Consider the following 20,421-nt stretch of genomic DNA (forward strand, 5'->3'; position numbering starts at 1 on the left):
GGACTCACTGCTCACAGTCACTCATGCCCTCATCACCTCGAGGTTCAACTACTGTAACGCTCTCTACATGGGGCTACCTTTGAAAAGTGTTCGGAAACTTCAGATCGTGCAGAATGCAGCTGCGAGAGCAGTCATGGGCTTCCCCAGGTATGCCCATGTTACACCAACACTCCGCAGTCTGCATTGGTTGCCGATCAATTTCCAGTCACAATTCAAAGTGTTGGTTATGACCTATAAAGCCCTTCATGGCATCGGACCAGAATATCTCAGGGACCGCCTTCTGCCGCACGAATCCCAGCGACCGGTTCACTTCCCCCTAGGCTTATAGAATTTATACATGGTATGCTTGTATGTATGAGTGGTTCTTTAAATTGGGTTTTTAAAGATTATTTTTAATATTAGATTTGTTTTACATTGTCTTTTCATTGTTGTTAGCTGCCCCGAGTCTTCGGAGAGGGGCGGCATACAAATCTAATAAATAAATGAATAAATAAATAAATAAATGAATAAATAAATAAATAAATAAAATCTATTGATCTACCCTGATCAAGTTGAGTAGTCCATATGTTTTTACAGTGCAAGAGTTGTAGATTGCAGGATAATTTTTTCCTGAAACCCAATTGTTTGTTGGAAAGTAGGTTATTAGTTTCAAGATGAAGTGTAATGGATTGGTTTATGATGGATTCCATGACTTTGCAAGTGACACAAGTCATGGTGATTGGACTGTAGTTTTCATATGCTGTAATTAAATCATAACTTACAGAGTTAGCACAAGGGAAAAAAACCTTTACATTTGAATGAACTGCTTGCAAAAATATGAAAATAACCAAATGATAGCAAGGATTGCATTCTGATGGCTGGATGTTTAGATTTATATCTTTCAGAAATAAGATTTACTAATTTTAAAAATAATTTTATGCTGCTTATGATGTAACAATATCCGGGTCGTAATCTTTCAATGTGAAAGAAAATGAACGTAGCTGAACAAGTCACTAAATATTTCCTCTACTACGGCAAAAAAAAAAAAAGCCCCGTAAAGTGTGAACAACTTTCGTATAATATTTGGACGAGCATTAAAACCTGTTTTTGTTGAGAGGGTTTTTTTGATGTGAGAAGGGGCTTTAAACAGAGGAGCAACAGATAAGGGGTCGAGAGACTCCCTGATAGCGGATGGAGAAGTGAGCTTATGAAACCGATCAAACTCACACTTCGCCTATAAAACCGCACCCCAATGAAAAGTCTCCAGTGGTGCACTGACCACAGAGGTAGCGAGGATAGAGTGGCGCCGACCTCAGTACCGCATCAACCATTCCATTAACGGAAGTTTGCGACAGCTTTGCTAGTTTGGCAGGGAGAAGGATAGTCGGGCTGTTTCCAGGGCAACCCAGGAACGCGTCGGAGCGGTGTTGGCGTCGGAGACAACATGGAGGAAGCGACGACCACTGAAGGCACCTTCTGCTTACAGCGTATCCTTGGCTTTTTCCTTCGCCCGCCCTGGAGTGGTCGGGGATGGTGGGGTGTTTCAGTAGGTTTGGAAAAAACTTGGGTTGCCCTGAAAAATCTAACAAGACTCGAGACATGATTTCTAGTTAGGATAAAGCCTTGAGCTCCGTGATTACACCTGTACGACACCTTATTGGGAGTCCCACTGAACATATTTGAAACACTATATTTCTCTAAAGTAGTAAAGTAGTAAAGAAGGGTAATAGCCAAATATCTTACATATTAAAGATTATTTAAACAAAAGGAAAATAGGATATTGCTTGCATTAAATGAACATATTTTAAAATGTAACAATATAAATAGTTTAACCTCAATACATAAATCTGGCACAGTTTTAAAAAGTAATTTTCATATACAAGTTTGTGTTTATTGGTGAATTAATACTTTGTGTAGCTCTATAAATTAGTTCCATAATACAATAGCAGAGTTTATCCTGTATCTATATTTCTGTTTCATATGAAACATTATAATTAGTTTTCTTTAGTTTTAGTTTAATTTTCTTTCTATGGTAAATGAGTTTCTTTTTGGAATGAATATCCAAAGTAATTTATATAGTTACAGAGCTGTATAAAATCTGACAAACCAGGAGAAGTTTATTTTAAACTTACCATCTTCAACCAACCTGTAAAACTATATCAATTCCCTGTAGACCCTGTTGAAAGTGAATAGACAGAATGCACTAGTTAGGATTTTTTTTTTTAAAATCCATTTCCCCTCACATTTTCCACATTGTTTTTTTTATACAAAAGTTGAGAGAGTACAGTTGTATACTATGATGCTGTTTACTTTTTTCCTCCTGTTGCTTTGGTGAAGTAATGGAAGGAGTGCCACTGAAGCTTCAGGCGTTTCCTTTGACTAAAATTGCCAGGTGAAACAATGCATATTTTACTTTTTCTGCATTAGTTTATTATTCAAATTGCAAAGTCTGTTTCTTAGAAAATTGCTCAGAACATTCATTCTTCAGGGAGCGGGTAAGCTACCTTAATGAACTTTACATCTGTTCAGATAAGCCCAATATTTATTCAGTTTACCAGTCTTTTGGTTTTGACAGAGAGATGGTGATGTTTCATCATAACCTCTTAATATTACAGGATCAAACTATGCACATATTGTCTGCAATATGTTGTGCAAATGATACATGAAAATGCCTACATATTGTCACGGATGTCCAGGAGCACACTCATAATGCAGTCTGGATATTGAAATCTCCAAAGAATATTTTTCCTACCTCCAGTAGTTTATAGAGAGACTGAAGGCAAATAGGTAAATCAGCAGAATCCTCAAGCACCTTGGTGGTCTTCCAGTCCAACCCCCTATCCATGGCAGGATAACCTATACTATTCTGGACTTTCTTCAGACTTTATGGAGTGGATACTCATGATCATACAAAGAATAACAGAACAGAATAATAGAGTTGGGGGGATGCTGGAGGTCTTCTAGTTCAACCTGCCACCCAAGGAAGATATCATTCCAGACAAGTAGCTGTCCAATCTCTTCTTAAAAACTTCCAGGGATTGAGTACCCACAACTTCCAGGGGTTTATTGTTCACACTGTCAGTAAGTCTGTCCTTAGTTCTAGGTTTATTCTCTCCTTCATTAATATCTATCCATTGCTTCTTGTTTTACCTTAAGATGTTTTGGAGAATAAGTTGACCCCATCTTCACATCACCCCTAATCCTTCTTTTCACTAGACTACACGTACCCAATTCCTACAACCATTCTTCATATATTTTAGCCTCCATCCATTTAATCATTTTTGTTGTTCTTCTGTGCACCCGAGTGTCAACATCTCTTTTACATTTTTTCAAGTTTTTTTTAAAAAAACATCTCTTTTACATTGAATGACCACCCTTATGTGATCCGGTAAATAAAAGAATAAACAAATCAACAGAATGTGATTTTAAGTCTATATAAATATGTGTCACTATACTTCAATGTATTTTGAACTGGTGAATTGCAACTACTATGATGTTGGCTTGCAGGTTAGCCTCTAGTTTAGAGATGCCAGCTTGCTTAATGTGAGCATATGTGGGACTTTGAGCACAATTATGACATTCTGATCAAATCAGCTATAGCTGATCAATATTTTTGTTACTGCTAGCAGGATATGTCTAAGGCTGCTAATCTAATCTACACCTTATTGGCTCTTAATAAAAAACACTTATAAATGAATGAATTAGAAAAAATGGAGAAATATTACTTTTTTAATATATATTTTTATTGGGTTTTTTAGATGTTACACACACAGACTGCCCATCATAAAACATAAAACAGTGCCCTGTGAAGGTGCACCCACCACCTAACAACATACATACCCCACCACCAATTGGAGGGTCTGTACAAACATCTTTAACATTCTTCTAAGCTAGGATCTGCATTTTATTTACATATTAAAGAGTGATTCTAATTTATTCTTTATGGCTAGATCACAAATTCTACTTGTCATATAACCTCTCACCATATCCCATCGTTCCATCAGTTTATTCAGTTTATTTTCATTGTACATATTCATTCTTACCTCCATAATTTCAAAGTGAATGTGGTCTACCATGTACCGATACCAATTTTGTATCGTCCATTTTGCTGCTTCTTTCCAACCCAATACAATTACTGCTTGAACACTTTCCAATGCTACTACTTTTATTTCTTTAAATTCTCTTAAATCTCCTTTTTTTACTAGTACTGCCATTTCCTTTGTGATTGTCCAGTTAATATTTAACATCCTGTTCATTTCATCTTGCACTTCTTTCAAAAATTTCTGTACTACTGAACACTCCCCGAACATATGCATAAAAACTCCTCTCTCTTGACATCCATGCCCTTCCCCTTCTTCTGAAAATATGCAAGTTGTGTTGGTGTATAGTACCACTTATGTAAAATTTTCCTTCTCATTTCTCTAACTCTTGTATTCTTTATTTTCTGTATATTTTCAACTGTATATCCTTCATCTCTCTTTCGTCTATTTGTAATTCAATTTGCCACCATCTGGTTAATCCTTTTATCACCCCCTCTTCCGCCTGTGATAACATTCTGTATATATTACTTGTTTATGCCTTTATATCATCCCTTTTTTCTTTTAATATTTTCTCTAAGTGAGTTTCTTCTCTTAATAATACTTCTTTATTCTCCCTTTCATTCAAATATTTACTTATTGCGTTTATCTGCAACCATCTCTGTTGGCCCAACCACCTTTCTAAATGAATTCTACTGACTCTTCCATCCTTTTCATATAACTGTTCTATTCTGGTTATCCCTTTATCATTCAATTCCTTTATAATTTTATTTAAATTGGTTTCATTATCTCTGTTTAATATGTACAACATTGACAGCTTTGATCTCCTTATTCCCATTTTCCCCTGCCATTTTGATCAGATTTCTAAAGTCCCCTTTAAAGGGTCCATTAATTTATCGATCTCCTTTTTATTCCATTTTATGAATAACAGCTCTCTATTTTCAATTTTATTAATCTCTTTTTCCACTCTAACCCATTTATTGTTCTCTAATATCTGCAACTCTATTAATCTTTCAATTTGAAATGCGTCTCTATATAGCTCCAAGCTAGGGCTTCCCCATCCTCCATCTTTTTCATTAGCAATCAGCCATTTTTTTCCTTATTCTATGTCTTTTATTCTCTTCTATCCAATAATTCAATTTACTATCCCTTTCCCTCAATTTTGCCCCTGAAAAGGTGCCTGGTAAAACCTGAAATAAATACATCATTTTTGGGATAATCATCATTTTAAGTGCTCTTATCTTTGCCATCCTTCTCAATTTTTTATCTTTCCAACTCTTCATCTGTTTTAACATTTTCCACATCAGGTTATAATTAACCTTCACTATTTTATTTGGATTTTTTAATAACCATACTCCCAAGTATTTTCCTTCCCTTTACAAATCCATATTGATCTTCTCCAATTATCTTCGGTAAAATATTTTCAATCCTATTAGCTAATACCTTCATAAATATTTTATAGTCCTGATTAAGCAAACTGATGGGACGATAGGAACCTGGATCTCTCAAATCACGATCTGGTTTCGGGATAGTTATAATCTCTGAGGTCTTCCATGTCTGTGGAATATTAAAAATTTGAAATACAATATTAAACAACTTCCCCAAATGTGGTGTTAATTCATTCATAAAAGTCTTATAATATTCTCCTGTAAATCCATCTGGACCTGGTGCTTTGGCAGGTTTTAACCCTTTAATAACTCTAATTATTTCCTCATTTGTTATTTCTGCATTCAATATTTGCTTATCCTCTTCAGTTAGTTTTCCCTCAACCTCCCACCTTCACTTGCTCTTCTTTATATAAATTCTCATAATACTTTTTCATTAGCTTTAAGAGATACTGATGGTGAAATAAAATACAGTAATGTTCAATTGGAGAAATATTACTTGATTATTATGAATGCAGTCATCTGTAGTTTTATGATACAATGGTATCTCTACCCAAGAATGCCTCTACTTATGAACTTTTCTAGATAAGAACTGGGTGTTCAAGATTTTTTTTGCCTCTTCTCAAGAACTATTTTCCACTTACAAACCCGAGCCCCTGAAACTGTAACTGGAAAGGCAGGGAAAAGCCTCCGTGGGGTCTCTCTAGGAATCTCGAGAGAGGAAACAGGGCCGGAAAAGGTGGGGAGAAGCCTCCGTGGGGCCTCTCTAGGAATCTCCTGGGAGGAAACAGGGCCTCCGCCTTCTTTGGGGTTTCCCCAATCGCATGCATTATTTGCTTTTACATTGATTGCTATGGGAAAAATTGCTTCTTCTTACAAACTTTTCTACTTAAGAATCTGGTCACTGAACGAATTAAATTCGTAAGTAAAGGTATCACTGTATTTTCATGATCATGAACCAGAGATGAGTTTTCAGAGAAGTTCTAGCACATTCTAAATGAATGTGATCCAATAGAAACATTCCCTGTTTAAATTATATGAATTATTATATAAAAAAGTGCAGAAAAAGACATTTCGAGATTATAAATGAGAATAAACGTATAGTTGTAAAAAAAGTATGTTTTGAATATGTGTTTTAAATGTAAATTTCATTTTTGTAAATTTATTTGCCATTTGTACATAAATATACAAATGACAAAGAAATAGATATAACTTTGAAATAATTATTTGATCATCTATGATGAAAGATTTAAATAAATAGGGTCATGTCAGACTCTCAAAATGGAAGTACAAAAAGGTATATAGAAAAAGAAAAAAGGGAAAGAAACAAATGGAAAATGGAATGGCTGCAGAAAAAGACAGTATAAGATCTATATGAAAAAATGGAAGATAGATTAATTTATCGAGATAATCAATTGACAAAGGATATAAGGAAAATAATGCAAATGGGTTTTTTTTGTAAAAGCCTGAAAAAAAAGTAACATAAATGTATGAGGTACAATAAGAGAAATCTTGGCAACAGATGCTTGATAGAGTGATTAAATGAAAAGTTAACACATAACAGATTAACAGAGTTGGAAAACACCTTGTAGATCATTTAGTTCGCCACCATGCCCACCCAAGCAGAGGACTCTACACCATTTTTGACAGATGGCAATCTAGTATCTTCTTCAAAGCCTCCAGTGATGAAGTTCCATAACTTCAGAAGACAACCTGTGGCACATCCTGCTGATCAGCCAACTCCAGCCATTGCAAGCAAGGGGACAACTACCTCTACCACTACAATGGCAGCAGCAGGTAGCCCTTTGACTACTACAACTGCCCCAGCACTTGGTCCCACAGCGTAGCCTGCAGCAACTGTAGAAACAGTGCCAGAAAAATGGAGAGGATGCAAGACACAAGCCCTGGAAGTTCAACAGAATTTCCAAGCAGATGAGGTTCTTCCTGGCACAAGTTTGGATATACCGTACATACTCGAGTATAAGCCGAGTTTTTCAGCCCCCAAAATGGCTTATACTCGGGTCACCACAAGAGAGCGCCGAATCACCACAAGAGGGCGCCCCGCCAGCAAGCTAAAGGGGGGGGGATGGGGACAGCATGAACTCTCTCCAGGCTTTAGAAGCCTCCAGCCGGAGAGAGAAGCAGATTTGTTAAAGAGATCCACTTGGTATGGCAGCAGGGGAAGGAGGAGGAGGACAGCTCTTTCCTTTCTTCCTCCTCCGCCGCGGCTGTGGGCTATTCTGGCTCTCCTCCTCCTCATTTCCCTGCTGCTGTCCCAAATGGATCTCTTTAGCAAATCTGCTTCCCTGCACAACACATGGGCAATAAAGGGAGATGAAGAGGAGGGAGGATCCGGGGTGGGAGATCCAGCCAACGAGCCAGCCAGCCAGCTAAAAGGGGAGGGGGGGAAACGGCACGAACTCTCTCCAGGCTTCTAAAAACTCAAGTTTAAAGACCCATGGGTTAGGGTTAGAAATGCAAGAGTCTTCAAACCTGGAAAGATTAAGGCTTGTGGACTTCAACTCCTACTCCTGAAGTAGCATGGCTGGTGCAGGAATTCTGGGAGTTGAAATCCACTAGTCTTAAAACTGTCAAGTTTAAAGACCCCTGGGTTAGGTTTAGAAATAGGTTTTAGCTTGGTTGCTGATTGAGCTACTTTTTTTACTTTTTAATTTATTGTTATTACCAGATTGCTTTTGTTTACCCTCTTTTAAATTTACAGAGCTAATTTACTGGTTTTCTTTAAAATAAATATTCTAAAATATTTAATCTACTGATGTCTCAATTAATGTAATTTTATTGGTTTCCATTTTTATAAGTTAGCAGTAGCCACTGCATTTTCTAACCTCGGATTATACTCGGGTCAATAAGTTTTCCCAATTTTTGTGGCAAAAACTGGTGCCTTGGCTTATACTCGGGTCGGCTTATACTCGAGTATATACGGTAACTGCAATAGTATGGCCCAGAAATAGCCACCAAAGGGTCTACAACGATGATGCCCTGGAACTGAGAAATTTCAACCTCTTCATGGCTACAGTTCTGAAGTGCTTTGGAGACCATTCTAGCTGATTGCAAAGCCAGAGAAAGACCATCAGTGAAGGGTGCAGGGGGGGGATGAATATTCCCAGGAGTTTTTTGACATGGCCTACTGACTGACCAGAAGACATCTTGATTGGCTGCTTCTGAGATGTGTTGAGGGAGAAGGTCTACAACATCTACATTTCCAGAGGAACCCTTCCTCCATGGCTGGTATTCCTAGCAGAGGAAATGGAAATCAACCTGGCTCGATCCAAATAACAGCTGAGCCTTGGATGGCAAAGTTCCCACCTGAAAAGAAAAAGGCTCCAAATTTGGCATCACATAAGCAAGGCCAATGGCAATAATCCACTGGCTGCTTCAGATATGGGAAGTAGGGGCACCGAGCTGTTGATCATAGTGTTGCATGCCCAACACAGAAGGCAACTTATGGTCCTGCCCCAAAACAACAAAACCACAACAGTGCCCATATGATACTGCTCTGGAGGGAGTAGAAGTTGTAGAGTTTACCCCATCCCCCAAAGAATGGCAGCTGAGACATAATGGGCAGCTCAGTGGAAAGTGAGTCAGAATACAATGATGATTTTTTGGTAAGTCGCCTGGGGTGAAAAGGGAGCCTAGTAGCTCTACTGGACTCAGGGTGAATCAGATTCCTGGTCAACCCTGCTCTGGTCAAGAAACTGGGTGTGAGACCCAAACAGCTTAAAAGTGCTCATAGCTTTTTGCCAGCTAGACGGCTCAGTGGCAGGGGGAAGCAACATTTTTTTACCAAACCAATAGAAATGAGAATGGCCATACATGGGGATCTTGAGCTTCATCATAGCCCCTGGAATGGAAAGGCCCCTTTTGTTAAGACTCTTTTGGCTCCAGAAATGGAACCCCTATGTCCATGATGGTGAACCTATGGCACGCAGTGCCCTCTCTGTGGGCACATGAGCCATTGTCCTAGTTTAGCTCCACACACATGGGTGCCCGCTGGCTAGCTGGTTGTCAAGTCTCTGCCGTGCATGCATGGGGGCATTGCATTTTGGGTGTTAGGAGGCGCATGCACACATGTGCGTACCCATGCTTTCGGAACTTGGTCTGTAAAAGGTTAACCGTCACTGCCTATGTGAACAGGAGGAGGAGGCTGCTAAAAATCCAGCTTGCCGACTGTGAGAGGAGAGGGGGAAAGCCTACCCCAAAAACCTACCACAAAGCCTCAACTGATGAAAATGAAAAGGAGGATTGGAGTAGATACCAAAGATTGGCCCCATGGGGAACCTCAGATCTCCAAGGGATGTCTTGGGACTTATGGGACATCTTCAGTGGAAAGGGGTCAGATGCCTTCCCATCCCACAGGACAACTGAGTCTTCCATAGAAATTCTTCCAGGGGCCAAACTAGCAAACCTTAAATTGTATTCCATGACTCCTAGGAAACTGGAGAAATTGCCGACTTTTATAGATAAAAACCTGAATTATGGATTCATCCAACTCTCCAGATCGAGGGTGGCTTCCTGTTTAGGGAGAAGGACTAGTCCCTTTGTCTATGTGTTGACTATAGTGGTTTTAATTCTCTCTGTGTGGAAAATGTTTACTATTTTCCCTTACAAGAAGCAAGCTGGCCTATTTGGCCAAATGAAATATCTTCACCAAGTTGGATTTCCAGGAAGTGCATTATTGAGGGAGGATCAAAGCAAGGAATATGTGGAAAACGGCTTTCAATTGCCCTTAGGATGCTTCCAGTTCCAGGTTCTCCCTTTTGGACTGCAAGGGGCTTCTGCTGTGTTTATGCAGCTAATAAGAAAGTGCTGCACGAATATCTGCACAAAAGAGTGTTAATTTACCTGGATGACATTTTAATCTGTGCCGAGACAATGGCAGAACATTTAAACTAGTCAGAGCTGTGCTCAAAAAGCTTTGAGTGACCAAACTATATGCCAAGCTGTCCATATGCAAATTCTACCAGTGTAAAATCAACTATCTAGACTACCATATCTCCCATACAAGAAAAGATTTGAATAAAGCTAGGGAAGCATACATAAACCAGGCCGATTAAAAGAGTACCAAGCCAGAGGATTTTAAGGTGGGAGACAAGGTCTAGCCCTCTACCAAATTCCTACAATCTAGACAACTATCAAAAAAATTGTGGCCAAAATACTTTGGACCTTTCCCATTCAAGAGGATTATTAACCCAGGAACTGTAGAATTTGAGCAGCCAAAAACATTCAGATGTGCATACCCGGTATTTCATTGTAGCCTACTGTAACCAGAAATCATCTTCCCTGCATCCCAAATTGCAACTACCTCCTGACCCCATTATAATCCAGGGAGAGCAGAACTTTGAAGTCAAAGATATTTGGGACTCTTACATCCATTGGGGGAAAACTCAGTGTTTGGTAGCCTGGAAAGACTTCACCCCCCACCTCAGAAACTGAATGGGTTGACTGCCAACATATTAAAGCCCACAAACTGCTTAAAAATTCCATGATTGATACCCAGATAAGCCACATTGAATTGTTGACTAATTGAAAAATTTTGTTTATCTCTTCCTCCTCTCTCTCTTTCTTTTTCTCCTTGCAGGACTAACTTCTCTGTCAAGGGAGGGGCGGTGTATAAAATGTCAGCCTTGCTCATCTTGGGTGGGGGTGTGCTTACATGCATCCTACCATCAAAAGGGGCAGGGGAGAATGAAAGGGGGAAGGATCAATGTCAATAAAGCTTTGTGTGTATGTGATAGGAAATTGGAAGTGGGGGGGGGGATGACAAGTGATAGGAACCAGAGCAGCTGGATCCTGTTTTTGCCAGCATTGCATAGCCAGGCAGCCTGAGAAATATGCAGATTGTTCCCCAATATCTCGGAGTTTTCAAAACATCTTGGCATCCCTTGCTTGGGAATGGACTGGTCACGGTGGAAGGGCTGGGCTGGGGGGGGTATACCTTATTTTTGTATCTAGCAAGCATGGTAATTTCAGAGCTGGCTTGACTAATGCAACAAACACTTTTAGTAAAAGAACCCTTTACTTTAACCAAATGGAGTTGAAGGCTTTTTCCTAGGGGGTCGGATTGCTTCAGTTTTGACATGTGACCAATGTGACTTTGTAAAAAAAATTGGTACGTGTCACCCTCAGGCACTCTTCTTGACTCAAGCTGACTCATTCCACACAGCACCTCTTGCATGCCTCAGGAAACCTTTCTGATCTATACTGTCCTTGCCTTCACAACCCTCCTTGACTTACTTGAAATTTGACACAGACCTACAAACTTTTTCCAACTCATCTGGCACCTCTTGTGCACCCACACATATATTGTAACCTGCAGCTCCCTGCATCCTTACTCTTTCTTCCACCCAGCAGCAACAACTTATCTGCCTGTTGTCTCTGGATTTGCAATTTCCTGCTGGCTTCCCCACTGCTTTCTTTTTACAAGCTTTTCACAAGTGAAGTCTGCAGGAATTCTAAGGAGAGATGGAGGGGAATGAATTGAGAAAGGGAAGGGAGAGAGGGAAGGTGACAGGAAGGGAGGGAGGGAGGGAGAAGGAGGCAGGAAAGGCAGGAAAGACGATGGAGCGAGAGAGGGAGAAAGGAATTATGAAGAAAATCTTACATACTAAAATTAAAATGGAAATATTTCAATAATTTTAAACATAGTTTTTAAAATCACAAAAAGTAATTGCAGGAGCATATCCTTGTTGACATTAGAATCATAGAATCATAGAGTTGGAAGGGACCTCCAGGGTCATCCGGTCCAACCCCCTGTTCAATGCAGGATTCACTAAACCATCCCAGAAAGATGACTGTCCAGTGTCTGTTTGAACACCACCTGTGGCAAACTGTTCTACTGGTTTATCACCCTTACTGTTAGAAAGGTTTTTTCTGATGTCTAATTTAAATCTACTCCCTTGCAGTTTCATTCCATTGTTTCTAGTTGTTCCATGTGCTAATGAGAACAATGCTGATCCCATTCCTCATAGGACATGGTTTCCAGACCACTCACCATCCTTGTAATTCTCTTTTGAACTTGCTCTAGTTTATCAATGTCCCTTTTAAATTGGGTTTCCCAGAACTGAACACAGTATTCCAAGTGTGGTCGTAACAAAGAACTGTAGAGAGGAATAATTACGTCACGTGAGCGAGTTTCTATGCTCCTCTTGATACATCCCAGGATTGTGTTTGCCTTTTTTGCAGCTGCTTTATGTTTAATCTGTGGTCTATCAATACACCCAGGTCCTTCTCTCCTGTGCTGCTGCTCAGACATATTCCATTCTATATGTGCTGCTTTCATAATTTTTTTTTCCAGATGTAGGATCCAGCATTTTCCTCGGCAAAAATAATGAAAATAGTACATATAGTATGGAAGGAATATGTCTGAGCAGCAGCACAGATGAGAAGGACCAGATTAAACATGAGTCAACAGTGTGAAGCAGCTGCAGAAAAGGCAAACACAAACCATGAGAGCGTAAAGCATAGTGGAGATGAGAATAGAATCTAATTCAGCATTTCTGGAGATTTAAAATTGAAATGTTTGAAAAAAGTAAAGTTAAAACTGATTAGATTATATTCATAAATTAGGGTTAGGATTAATTTTATTTAGTTATTACATTTCTTTGCCAGCCATCTCACCATAATTAATTTGTAAATTAATTTTAGTATTAAGGCTAAATTAATTTTAGTATTAGTAGTCATATTTATATAAAATGTATACATTACGCTAAAATAGCACTCTGTACGCATATCAGATTTAATATTAAATCATGTTGTAACCAATATAATTTCATATTGTAGACTTAACCAAACATGTAGAGGTTACAATAACTGAAAGTTCTGAAGATGACTATCAATATGAAGAGGTAAGAATCTAAAGTAGCACTTTATGCATATAAAGTTCCAATCCATTCTCTGATCTTGCTGTCCGATCTTGATAAATTAGTAGTAAATAGGTCTTTCCTCCAATAGCAAAGATGGTTAATTTTTTTAATAACAAAAATACTGAAACAAACTTAATGATCTTATGGGAAAGGAAAAATGTTTACAAGAGTAAAAATACATTTAGAGTGTTTAGTGGCATCACTTATTTTTTAAATTTATTAAAATTTTAGGCTACCCAACTCCCCTTCAAAGTGACTTTTCCTTTCCCTTCTTTGCTGTTTACATTATTTTTGAAACTTGAAACAAACTTATATCTTGTTGACAGTGCAATTCCAGGGTTGGCATAAATTTTGAAATCTATTTAAGAGGTCTGAAGTTTCACTGCATTTTTTTTCTGGCAAGTTTTGGCTACTCATTGCTTTTTTAGTGACAAACACAGGCTGCAGAGGTTGCCATCTTCTTTTCTACATAACTGAGCCCTAAATGCAATCTCCCCTTTTTAGAAATTGCTTTCTTGGATACCAGATAAAGAATCTTTCCTAGATCAGATACTTATACTGTATCTTAATTGAACAATAGGATAGAGCCTGAAGTTGAATTCTAACATGCAGAGAATAGTACCTTCTCTATATGAGCCCCTTTTTAGTTCTGTCTAAAAGAGTGTATATTTTATTTATTTATTTTATTTATTTTATCAAATTTCTAGGCCGCCCTTCTCCAGGTGACTCAGGGTGACTTATAGGAATAGTGGCAGCTTACAGGAATAATGCTTAACGCTGAAACATTTTCCCTCTTCTCAGTGAGCCTATTGATGTATTTATAATTTGACTTAGATTCCAGCAGATGAAGATTTTAGTCTGCAGGAAGGTGATGAAGATCTGGCAAAAGCTTTGCACACAATGCATGAACAGACTATTGATGCCCAAATTATGGTAGATATACTAGATATGATAATATAAGCTATGTTAATTTTCATGAGTTCATAATAAATAAAGTAGTAAAATAATATAAAATGTTTTTTTTATAATTGACTTAAAACAATCAGTTTGTATAAGTTCAACTGTTAGAATGGATCAGATTGCCTAGGACATTAGCATATGGATATTTGATATTACCCTCTTTTTTCTTTAGATGTGTGAATTTCTCAGAGATAACAAAAATTAATATATATCAATGAAATGTAGTATTAGATTTGTATTCATCAGACCAACACAGACACTTCCTCCTTACTCTTACACAAGTTTTATTCTGTCCCCTACAAAAAAGTGGGGCTACAATATTTGTGTTGCTAACATTGATGGTAGGGGGAAAAAAACCATATCTAATCTAATTCTTTGTTCTCATCTACCTTAGCTGTTCCCAGTGTAGGACAGTGTAGGACAGTATCAGTGGTGGGTTACTACCTGTTCTCCCCGGTTCAGGCAAACTGGTAGTGGCGGCGGGAGGCTTCGTCCACCCTCCCAGATGTCATAGACAATCTGCACATGCAGAAGGTTATGTGCCTGTGCAGGAGCATTACGTGCGAGCATGCGTTCGCAGTTCTGAACTGGTAGTGAAGGTAAATCAAACCCACTACCGGACAGTGTCATATAGGATAAGCGTCAAAGGAATAAAAATTGATGCTATTAGAAGGTGAAGAAGGATGGAGAACAATATTTCAAATATTCATATTATAGTATCCAAAATAATTCCTGATGTTTGGTTACTCTTGGACAAAGTGAACTTTCAGACTATTGCACATGGTTGTTAATCACAGTTCATTGAGATAGATTCGTGACTACTATTTCTTTATGAAATTAGTCTAAAAAGTTGAATGATTAGCAATAGCCTATATCTCTCTCTAATGCAGTGGTTCTCAACCTTTCTAATGCCGCGACACCTTAATGCAGTTCCTCATGTTGTGGTGACCCCCAACTATAAGTCTAGCGCCACTTCTCCCAAAAAAACTTTAAGCTGATTGGCAGGAAGGTCAGAGAGACAGCCCCCCACTGTAAACGCCTTATTGATCGGATTGAAAAAATATGTTCCAAGGCGCCAGAATAGAAACTTTAGTTCCTAACACCATAGGAAATTTGTTTTTTCCCATGGTCTTAGGCGACCCCTGTGAAATGGTCATTCGACCCCCTAAGGGGTCCCGATCCTCAGGTTGAGAACCACTGCTCTAATGTATTAAAAAGTAGTCTGATTTTAAAAATATATTTTTGGGAGACACCCCCCCTCCCTATTTTTTGGGGGGGAAGAGAGATACTGAATGACCTTGACTTGAATAACCTCTGCCCCTGAGAACTTGGCACTTGGCACTTTGAGAAATTTGACACTTCTGAGAACTCGCCACTTGGAAAAAAACTTGGCATCTTGGGAAACTGGCACTTTGAAAACTTTAGCACTTTTGAAAACTTAGCACTTTTTATTAGCTGCTGCGGACCGGATTTCCTAAATGAACTGAATTATTCATTTTTACCTATATTTGTATTTTCTACATTCTTTATTTTTATATTTAGCTTTAATGGTGTTTTAATATTGATATTTCTAATTTTTAATATATTTTTTATACTTTTATATTAACTTATTAGTCTAATTAATCTATTTTAAATCAACTGGGGGGGGTTAAATTGATGAATAACTGGGGTGGGTGCAACAATGTGTATGGGAGGAGTGATTGGTATGAGTGGGATGATTGGAGTGGGTGGGGTTATGGGATAAATGGGAATAGTATGAATGATTTATTTGGCCCACCTGACGCTGGAGAGGCGGGAGGGAAGGGGGCATCGATCTCTGGGGTGGCAGAGGGTCGGAATATCCCGGTGTTGCTGGGGAGAGGTAGATATGGCGGGAGCCACGGAGTTAGCCGTTCCAGGGGAACGAGGGATCGCTGTTTAATAACTATTCCTTGTTCCGGCTCCGTGAGCTCAACCCAGGGCACTGGTGATGAGTGTAACTCTGGCCCTGGGCTCAGGTTGCTGCTGCTCAATGCCAGGTCGGTGGTAAATAAAGCTCTCCTCATCTGGGATTTAATCCTGGATGAGGAGGCCGACCTGGCATGTGTAACTGAAACCTGGCTGGGCCCGGAGGGAGGAGTTCCTCTCTCGGAAATCTGCCCAGCTGGGTTTCAGATATGGCATCAACCTCGACCCCAGGGAAGGGGGGGAGGAGTGGCTATTGTAGCCAGGGAGAGCCTTGGCCTGCGTGGGCTCATTGCTCCGGAGATTGCGGGTTGCGAGTCCCTCCTTGTGAAGTTGGACTTAGGGGTTCAGGTGGGCTTGTTTCTCACGTACCTGCCTCCCAGCTGCGTGTCAAAAGCCCTGCCTGTGCTGCTCGAGGAGGTAGCCGGGCTGGCGGTGGAGTTCCCCAGACTTATTGTTCTGGGGGACTTCAACCTGCCGTCGCTCGGCGAAACCTCTGGGTTGGCACAGTTCATGGCCACCATGACAGCCATGGACCTGACTCAAGTAGTACAGGGTCCGACTCACGAGGGAGGGCACGCACCTGACATGGTATTCCTTCCCGAGCAATTGAGTAATGGTCTGAGACTAAGGGGCTTAGAAGTGTTGCCTTTGCCATGGTCAGACCATTTCCTACTACGGCTTGACTTCCTGGCTCCAATCCTTCCCCGCAGGGAGGCGGAACCTATTAAGAGTTGAAACGCCAAAAGAGACGTCTAGAGAAGCGATGGAGGAAGAGTAAGTCCGAATCTGATCGAACACTTGTAAGAGCTTTTATTAAGACTTACAAAGTGGTGCTCAAGGCGGCAAGATGCGCGTACCATGCCTCCTTGATTGCATCAGCGGAATCCCGCCCGGCCGCTCTGTTTAGGGTGACCCGCTCCCTTCTTAACCAGGGGGGAGTTGGGGAGCCCTTGCAGAGCAGTGCCGAGGATTTTAACACGTTTTTCGCTGATAAAATCGCCCAGATCCGGGCTGACCTCGACTCCAATTGGAAAACAGAGTTGACTGACAACGAGTCAGTCGAGGTGACTGGGGCACGTACTTGTCCACCTGTCTGGGAAGAGTTTGATCTGGTGACACCTGATGAAGTGGACAAGGCCATTGGAGCTGTGAGTTCCGCCACCTGCTTACTGGATCCGTGTCCCTCCTGGCTGATCTCGGCCAGCAGGGAGGTGACACGGAGCTGGGTCCAGGAGATTACCAACGCTTCCTTGGGGAGGGGAGTTTTTCCATCACTCTATAAAGAAGCGCTCGTGCGCCCCCTCCTCAAGAAGCCTTCCCTGGACCCAGCCGTACTTAACAACTATCGTCCAGTCTCCAACCTTCCCTTTATGGGGAAGGTTGTCGAGAAGGTGGTGGCACTCCAGCTCCAACGGTCCTTGGAAGAAGCTGATTATCTAGGTCCCCAGCAGTCGGGTTTCAGGCCCGGTTACAGCACGGAAACTGCTTTGGTCGCGTTGATGGATGATCTCTGGCGGGCCCGGGACAGGGGTTTATCCTCTGTCCTGGTGCTTCTTGACCTCTCAGCGGCTTTCGATACCATCGACCATGGTATCCTTCTGCACCGGCTGGAGGGGTTGGGGGTGGGAGGCACTGTTCTCCAGTGGTTCTCCTCCTACCTCTCCGGTCGGTCACAGTCGGTGTTAGTGGGGGGTCAGAGGTCGACTCCGAGGTTTCTCCCTTGTGGGGTGCCTCAGGGGTCGGTCCTCTCCCCCCTGCTATTTAATATCTACATGAAACCGCTGGGTGAGATCATCCAAGGGCATGGGGTGAGGTATCATCAGTACGCTGATGATACCCAGCTTTACATCTCCACCCCATGTCCAGTCAATGAAGCAGTGGAAGTGATGTGCCGGTGTCTGGAGGCTGTTGGGGCCTGGATGGGTGTCAACAGACTCAAACTCAACCCGGATAAGACGGAGTGGCTGTGGGTTTTGCCTCCCAAGGACAATTCCATCTGTCCGTCCATTACCCTGGGGGGGGAATCCTTGACCCCCTCGGAGAGGGTCCGCAACTTGGGCGTCCTCCTCGATCCACAGCTCACATTAGAGAACCATCTTTCAGCTGTGGCGAGGGGGGCGTTTGCCCAGGTTCGCCTGGTGCACCAGTTGCGGCCCTATCTGGACCGGGACTCATTGCTCACAGTCACTCATGCCCTCATCACCTCGAGGTTCGACTACTGTAATGCTCTCTACATGGGGCTACCTTTGAAAAGTGTTCGGAAACTTCAGATCGTGCAGAATGCAGCTGCGAGAGCAGTCATGGGCCTACCTAGGTATGCCCATGTTTCAACATCACTCCGCAGCTTGCATTGGCTGCCGATCAATTTCCGGTCACAATTCAAAGTGTTGGTCATGACCTTTAAAGCCCTTCATGGCACTGGACCAGAATATCTCCGAGACCGCCTTCTACCGCACGAATCCCAGAGACCAATTAGGTCCCACAGAGTGGGCCTTCTCCGGGTCCCGTCAACTAAACAATGTCGGTTGGCGGGCCCCAGGGGAAGAGCCTTCTCTGTGGCGGCCCCGACTCTCTGGAACCAACTCCCCCCAGAGATTAGAACTGCCCCTACTCTCCCTGCCTTCCGTAAACTTCTTAAAACCCACCTCTGTCGTCAGGCATGGGGGAACTGAAACACCTCCCCCGGGCATGCACATTTTATGTATGGGATGTTTGAGTGTATGCTTGTTAACAAAATGGGGTTCTTTTAAATGTTTTAAATTATATTTGGATTTGTTACAAACTGTTATGTTATGCTGTGAGCCGCCCCAAGTCTGCAGAGAGGGGCGGCATACAAATCTAAATAAATAAATAAATAAATAAATAAATAAATAAATAAATAAGGCAGATGGTGTTTTTAAAATGTTTCCTGAATTTTTCTTTCTAGGCTCAACGGCCAGGCCAAATCACTAAACAGTCTTTATCTGAAACACCTGAAGTTGTAGATGATTTTCTTTGCAATTTTTTAATCAGAATGGGAATGAACAGGACATTAGACTGCTTTCAGACTGAATGGTAAATCTTTCTTAATAGGGGAATCTTGTATTTCAAACTACTGTTCTTTTTTGAAATTTGGAATGTTGCTTTTTGTTTTTGTTTCTATGATTTCATATTGGAGATACTTTTCTATTTGTAAGTTTAAGTAGACCATTAATTAGAGTATTCTATATTTTAAAATGTCAATAAAACTTCTTTTAAAAGAGTCAAACCATCATGGCTACTGCTTAAAATTTAGTTCTATTCTTCCATATCCTAAAATGGTTGATTAATCTGGACTGTAAAGTCTAAAACAGTGTTAAGGTAACCTTGTTCATCCATAAGTTTATGCAATGCAAAATTGAAAACTGGAAATAATAAAAGTGCAGCTTAGTCTGAAGATTCTCTAAACTGCAGCACCAATCTAATCAGTTTTAGCAACAAAAACTGTAATTGAGGGAATATGAGACATGTATACTGTGCCTGTACATTATGCCTGCCAAATGGGAAGAAGAGTGGATAGATCTTGGACGTTGGGAGATTCAAAAGATCTTGATGCTAGCAGAGAAAGGCTAGCAAAAAGAGGATTGGGAAGATTAAGAACAAAATGTGAGTAGCTATAATATTTGAAGACTTGAAAAGTTGCATTTTCCTTTGTTGTAAAAATTGGCATTTGGTAGCTCCAGGACTTTTTATATAGGGAGGAAGAAAAAAGTGGCAGATAAACTTAATCTGAGTTATTTCTGAACTTGGGATCTAGGAATAGATAGAATTTCTGGTGCTCTATTTGTTTTCTGCTGCAGGGCTGCTCCCCTGACTGAGTTGCTTGAAACAATGGTTGACAGTTTGGTTACCTGTTCATTAGATCTATATTCTTCCCTAGTTCCACCTCCAACATGTAGTTCATTTCAGGCACAGTGATATCTTGTCTTACGAACTTAATTGGTTCCAGGATGAGGTTCGTAAGGTGAAAAGTTCGTAAGATGAAACAATCTTTCCCATAGGAATCCCACCTCAGGACTTCCGCGTATTTGCAATGCTGCAGGGGAATCCCAGCATCGCAAAAACGGGTGCTTCGCTGGCAACGGAAGTCCGGAGGTGGGGTTTCCCAGCGAGGGAAGCCTCAGCGAAATCGCAGCATTTGCGATTTGAGGAGGCGGCGGATTTGTAAGGTGAAAGTAGTTCAGAAGAAGAGGCAAAAAAATCTTAAACCCC

The 20,421-nt window shown here is 40.8% G+C and overlaps 1 protein-coding gene across 24 annotated transcripts in view; it reads left to right on the forward strand.

The window, feature by feature from the left end:
* The first annotated feature begins 1,335 nt into the window (after positions 1-1,335).
* Positions 1,336-20,421, forward strand: part of SPAG16 (sperm associated antigen 16) — a 295,145-nt gene continuing 276,059 nt past the window's right edge. For 19 of the 24 annotated variants that reach the window (XM_070732193.1, XM_070732195.1, XM_070732200.1 and 16 more), the window contains exons 1-4: positions 1,336-1,466; positions 13,220-13,266; positions 14,119-14,217; positions 19,118-19,245. In XM_070732193.1, the coding sequence (XP_070588294.1) occupies positions 1,424-1,466; positions 13,220-13,266; positions 14,119-14,217; positions 19,118-19,245 (317 nt within the window). In that variant the 5' untranslated portion in view covers positions 1,336-1,423. Of the gene's footprint in view, positions 1,526-2,377; positions 2,475-13,201; positions 13,267-14,118; positions 14,218-19,117; positions 19,246-20,421 lie in introns of those variants that run through there. The other 5 variants (XM_070732204.1, XM_070732197.1, XM_070732210.1 and 2 more) reach the window with 4 other exon arrangements.

Source organism: Erythrolamprus reginae, chromosome 1 (assembly GCF_031021105.1).
Source record: "Erythrolamprus reginae isolate rEryReg1 chromosome 1, rEryReg1.hap1, whole genome shotgun sequence".
NCBI classification, from domain to species: Eukaryota; Metazoa; Chordata; class Lepidosauria; order Squamata; family Dipsadidae; genus Erythrolamprus; species Erythrolamprus reginae.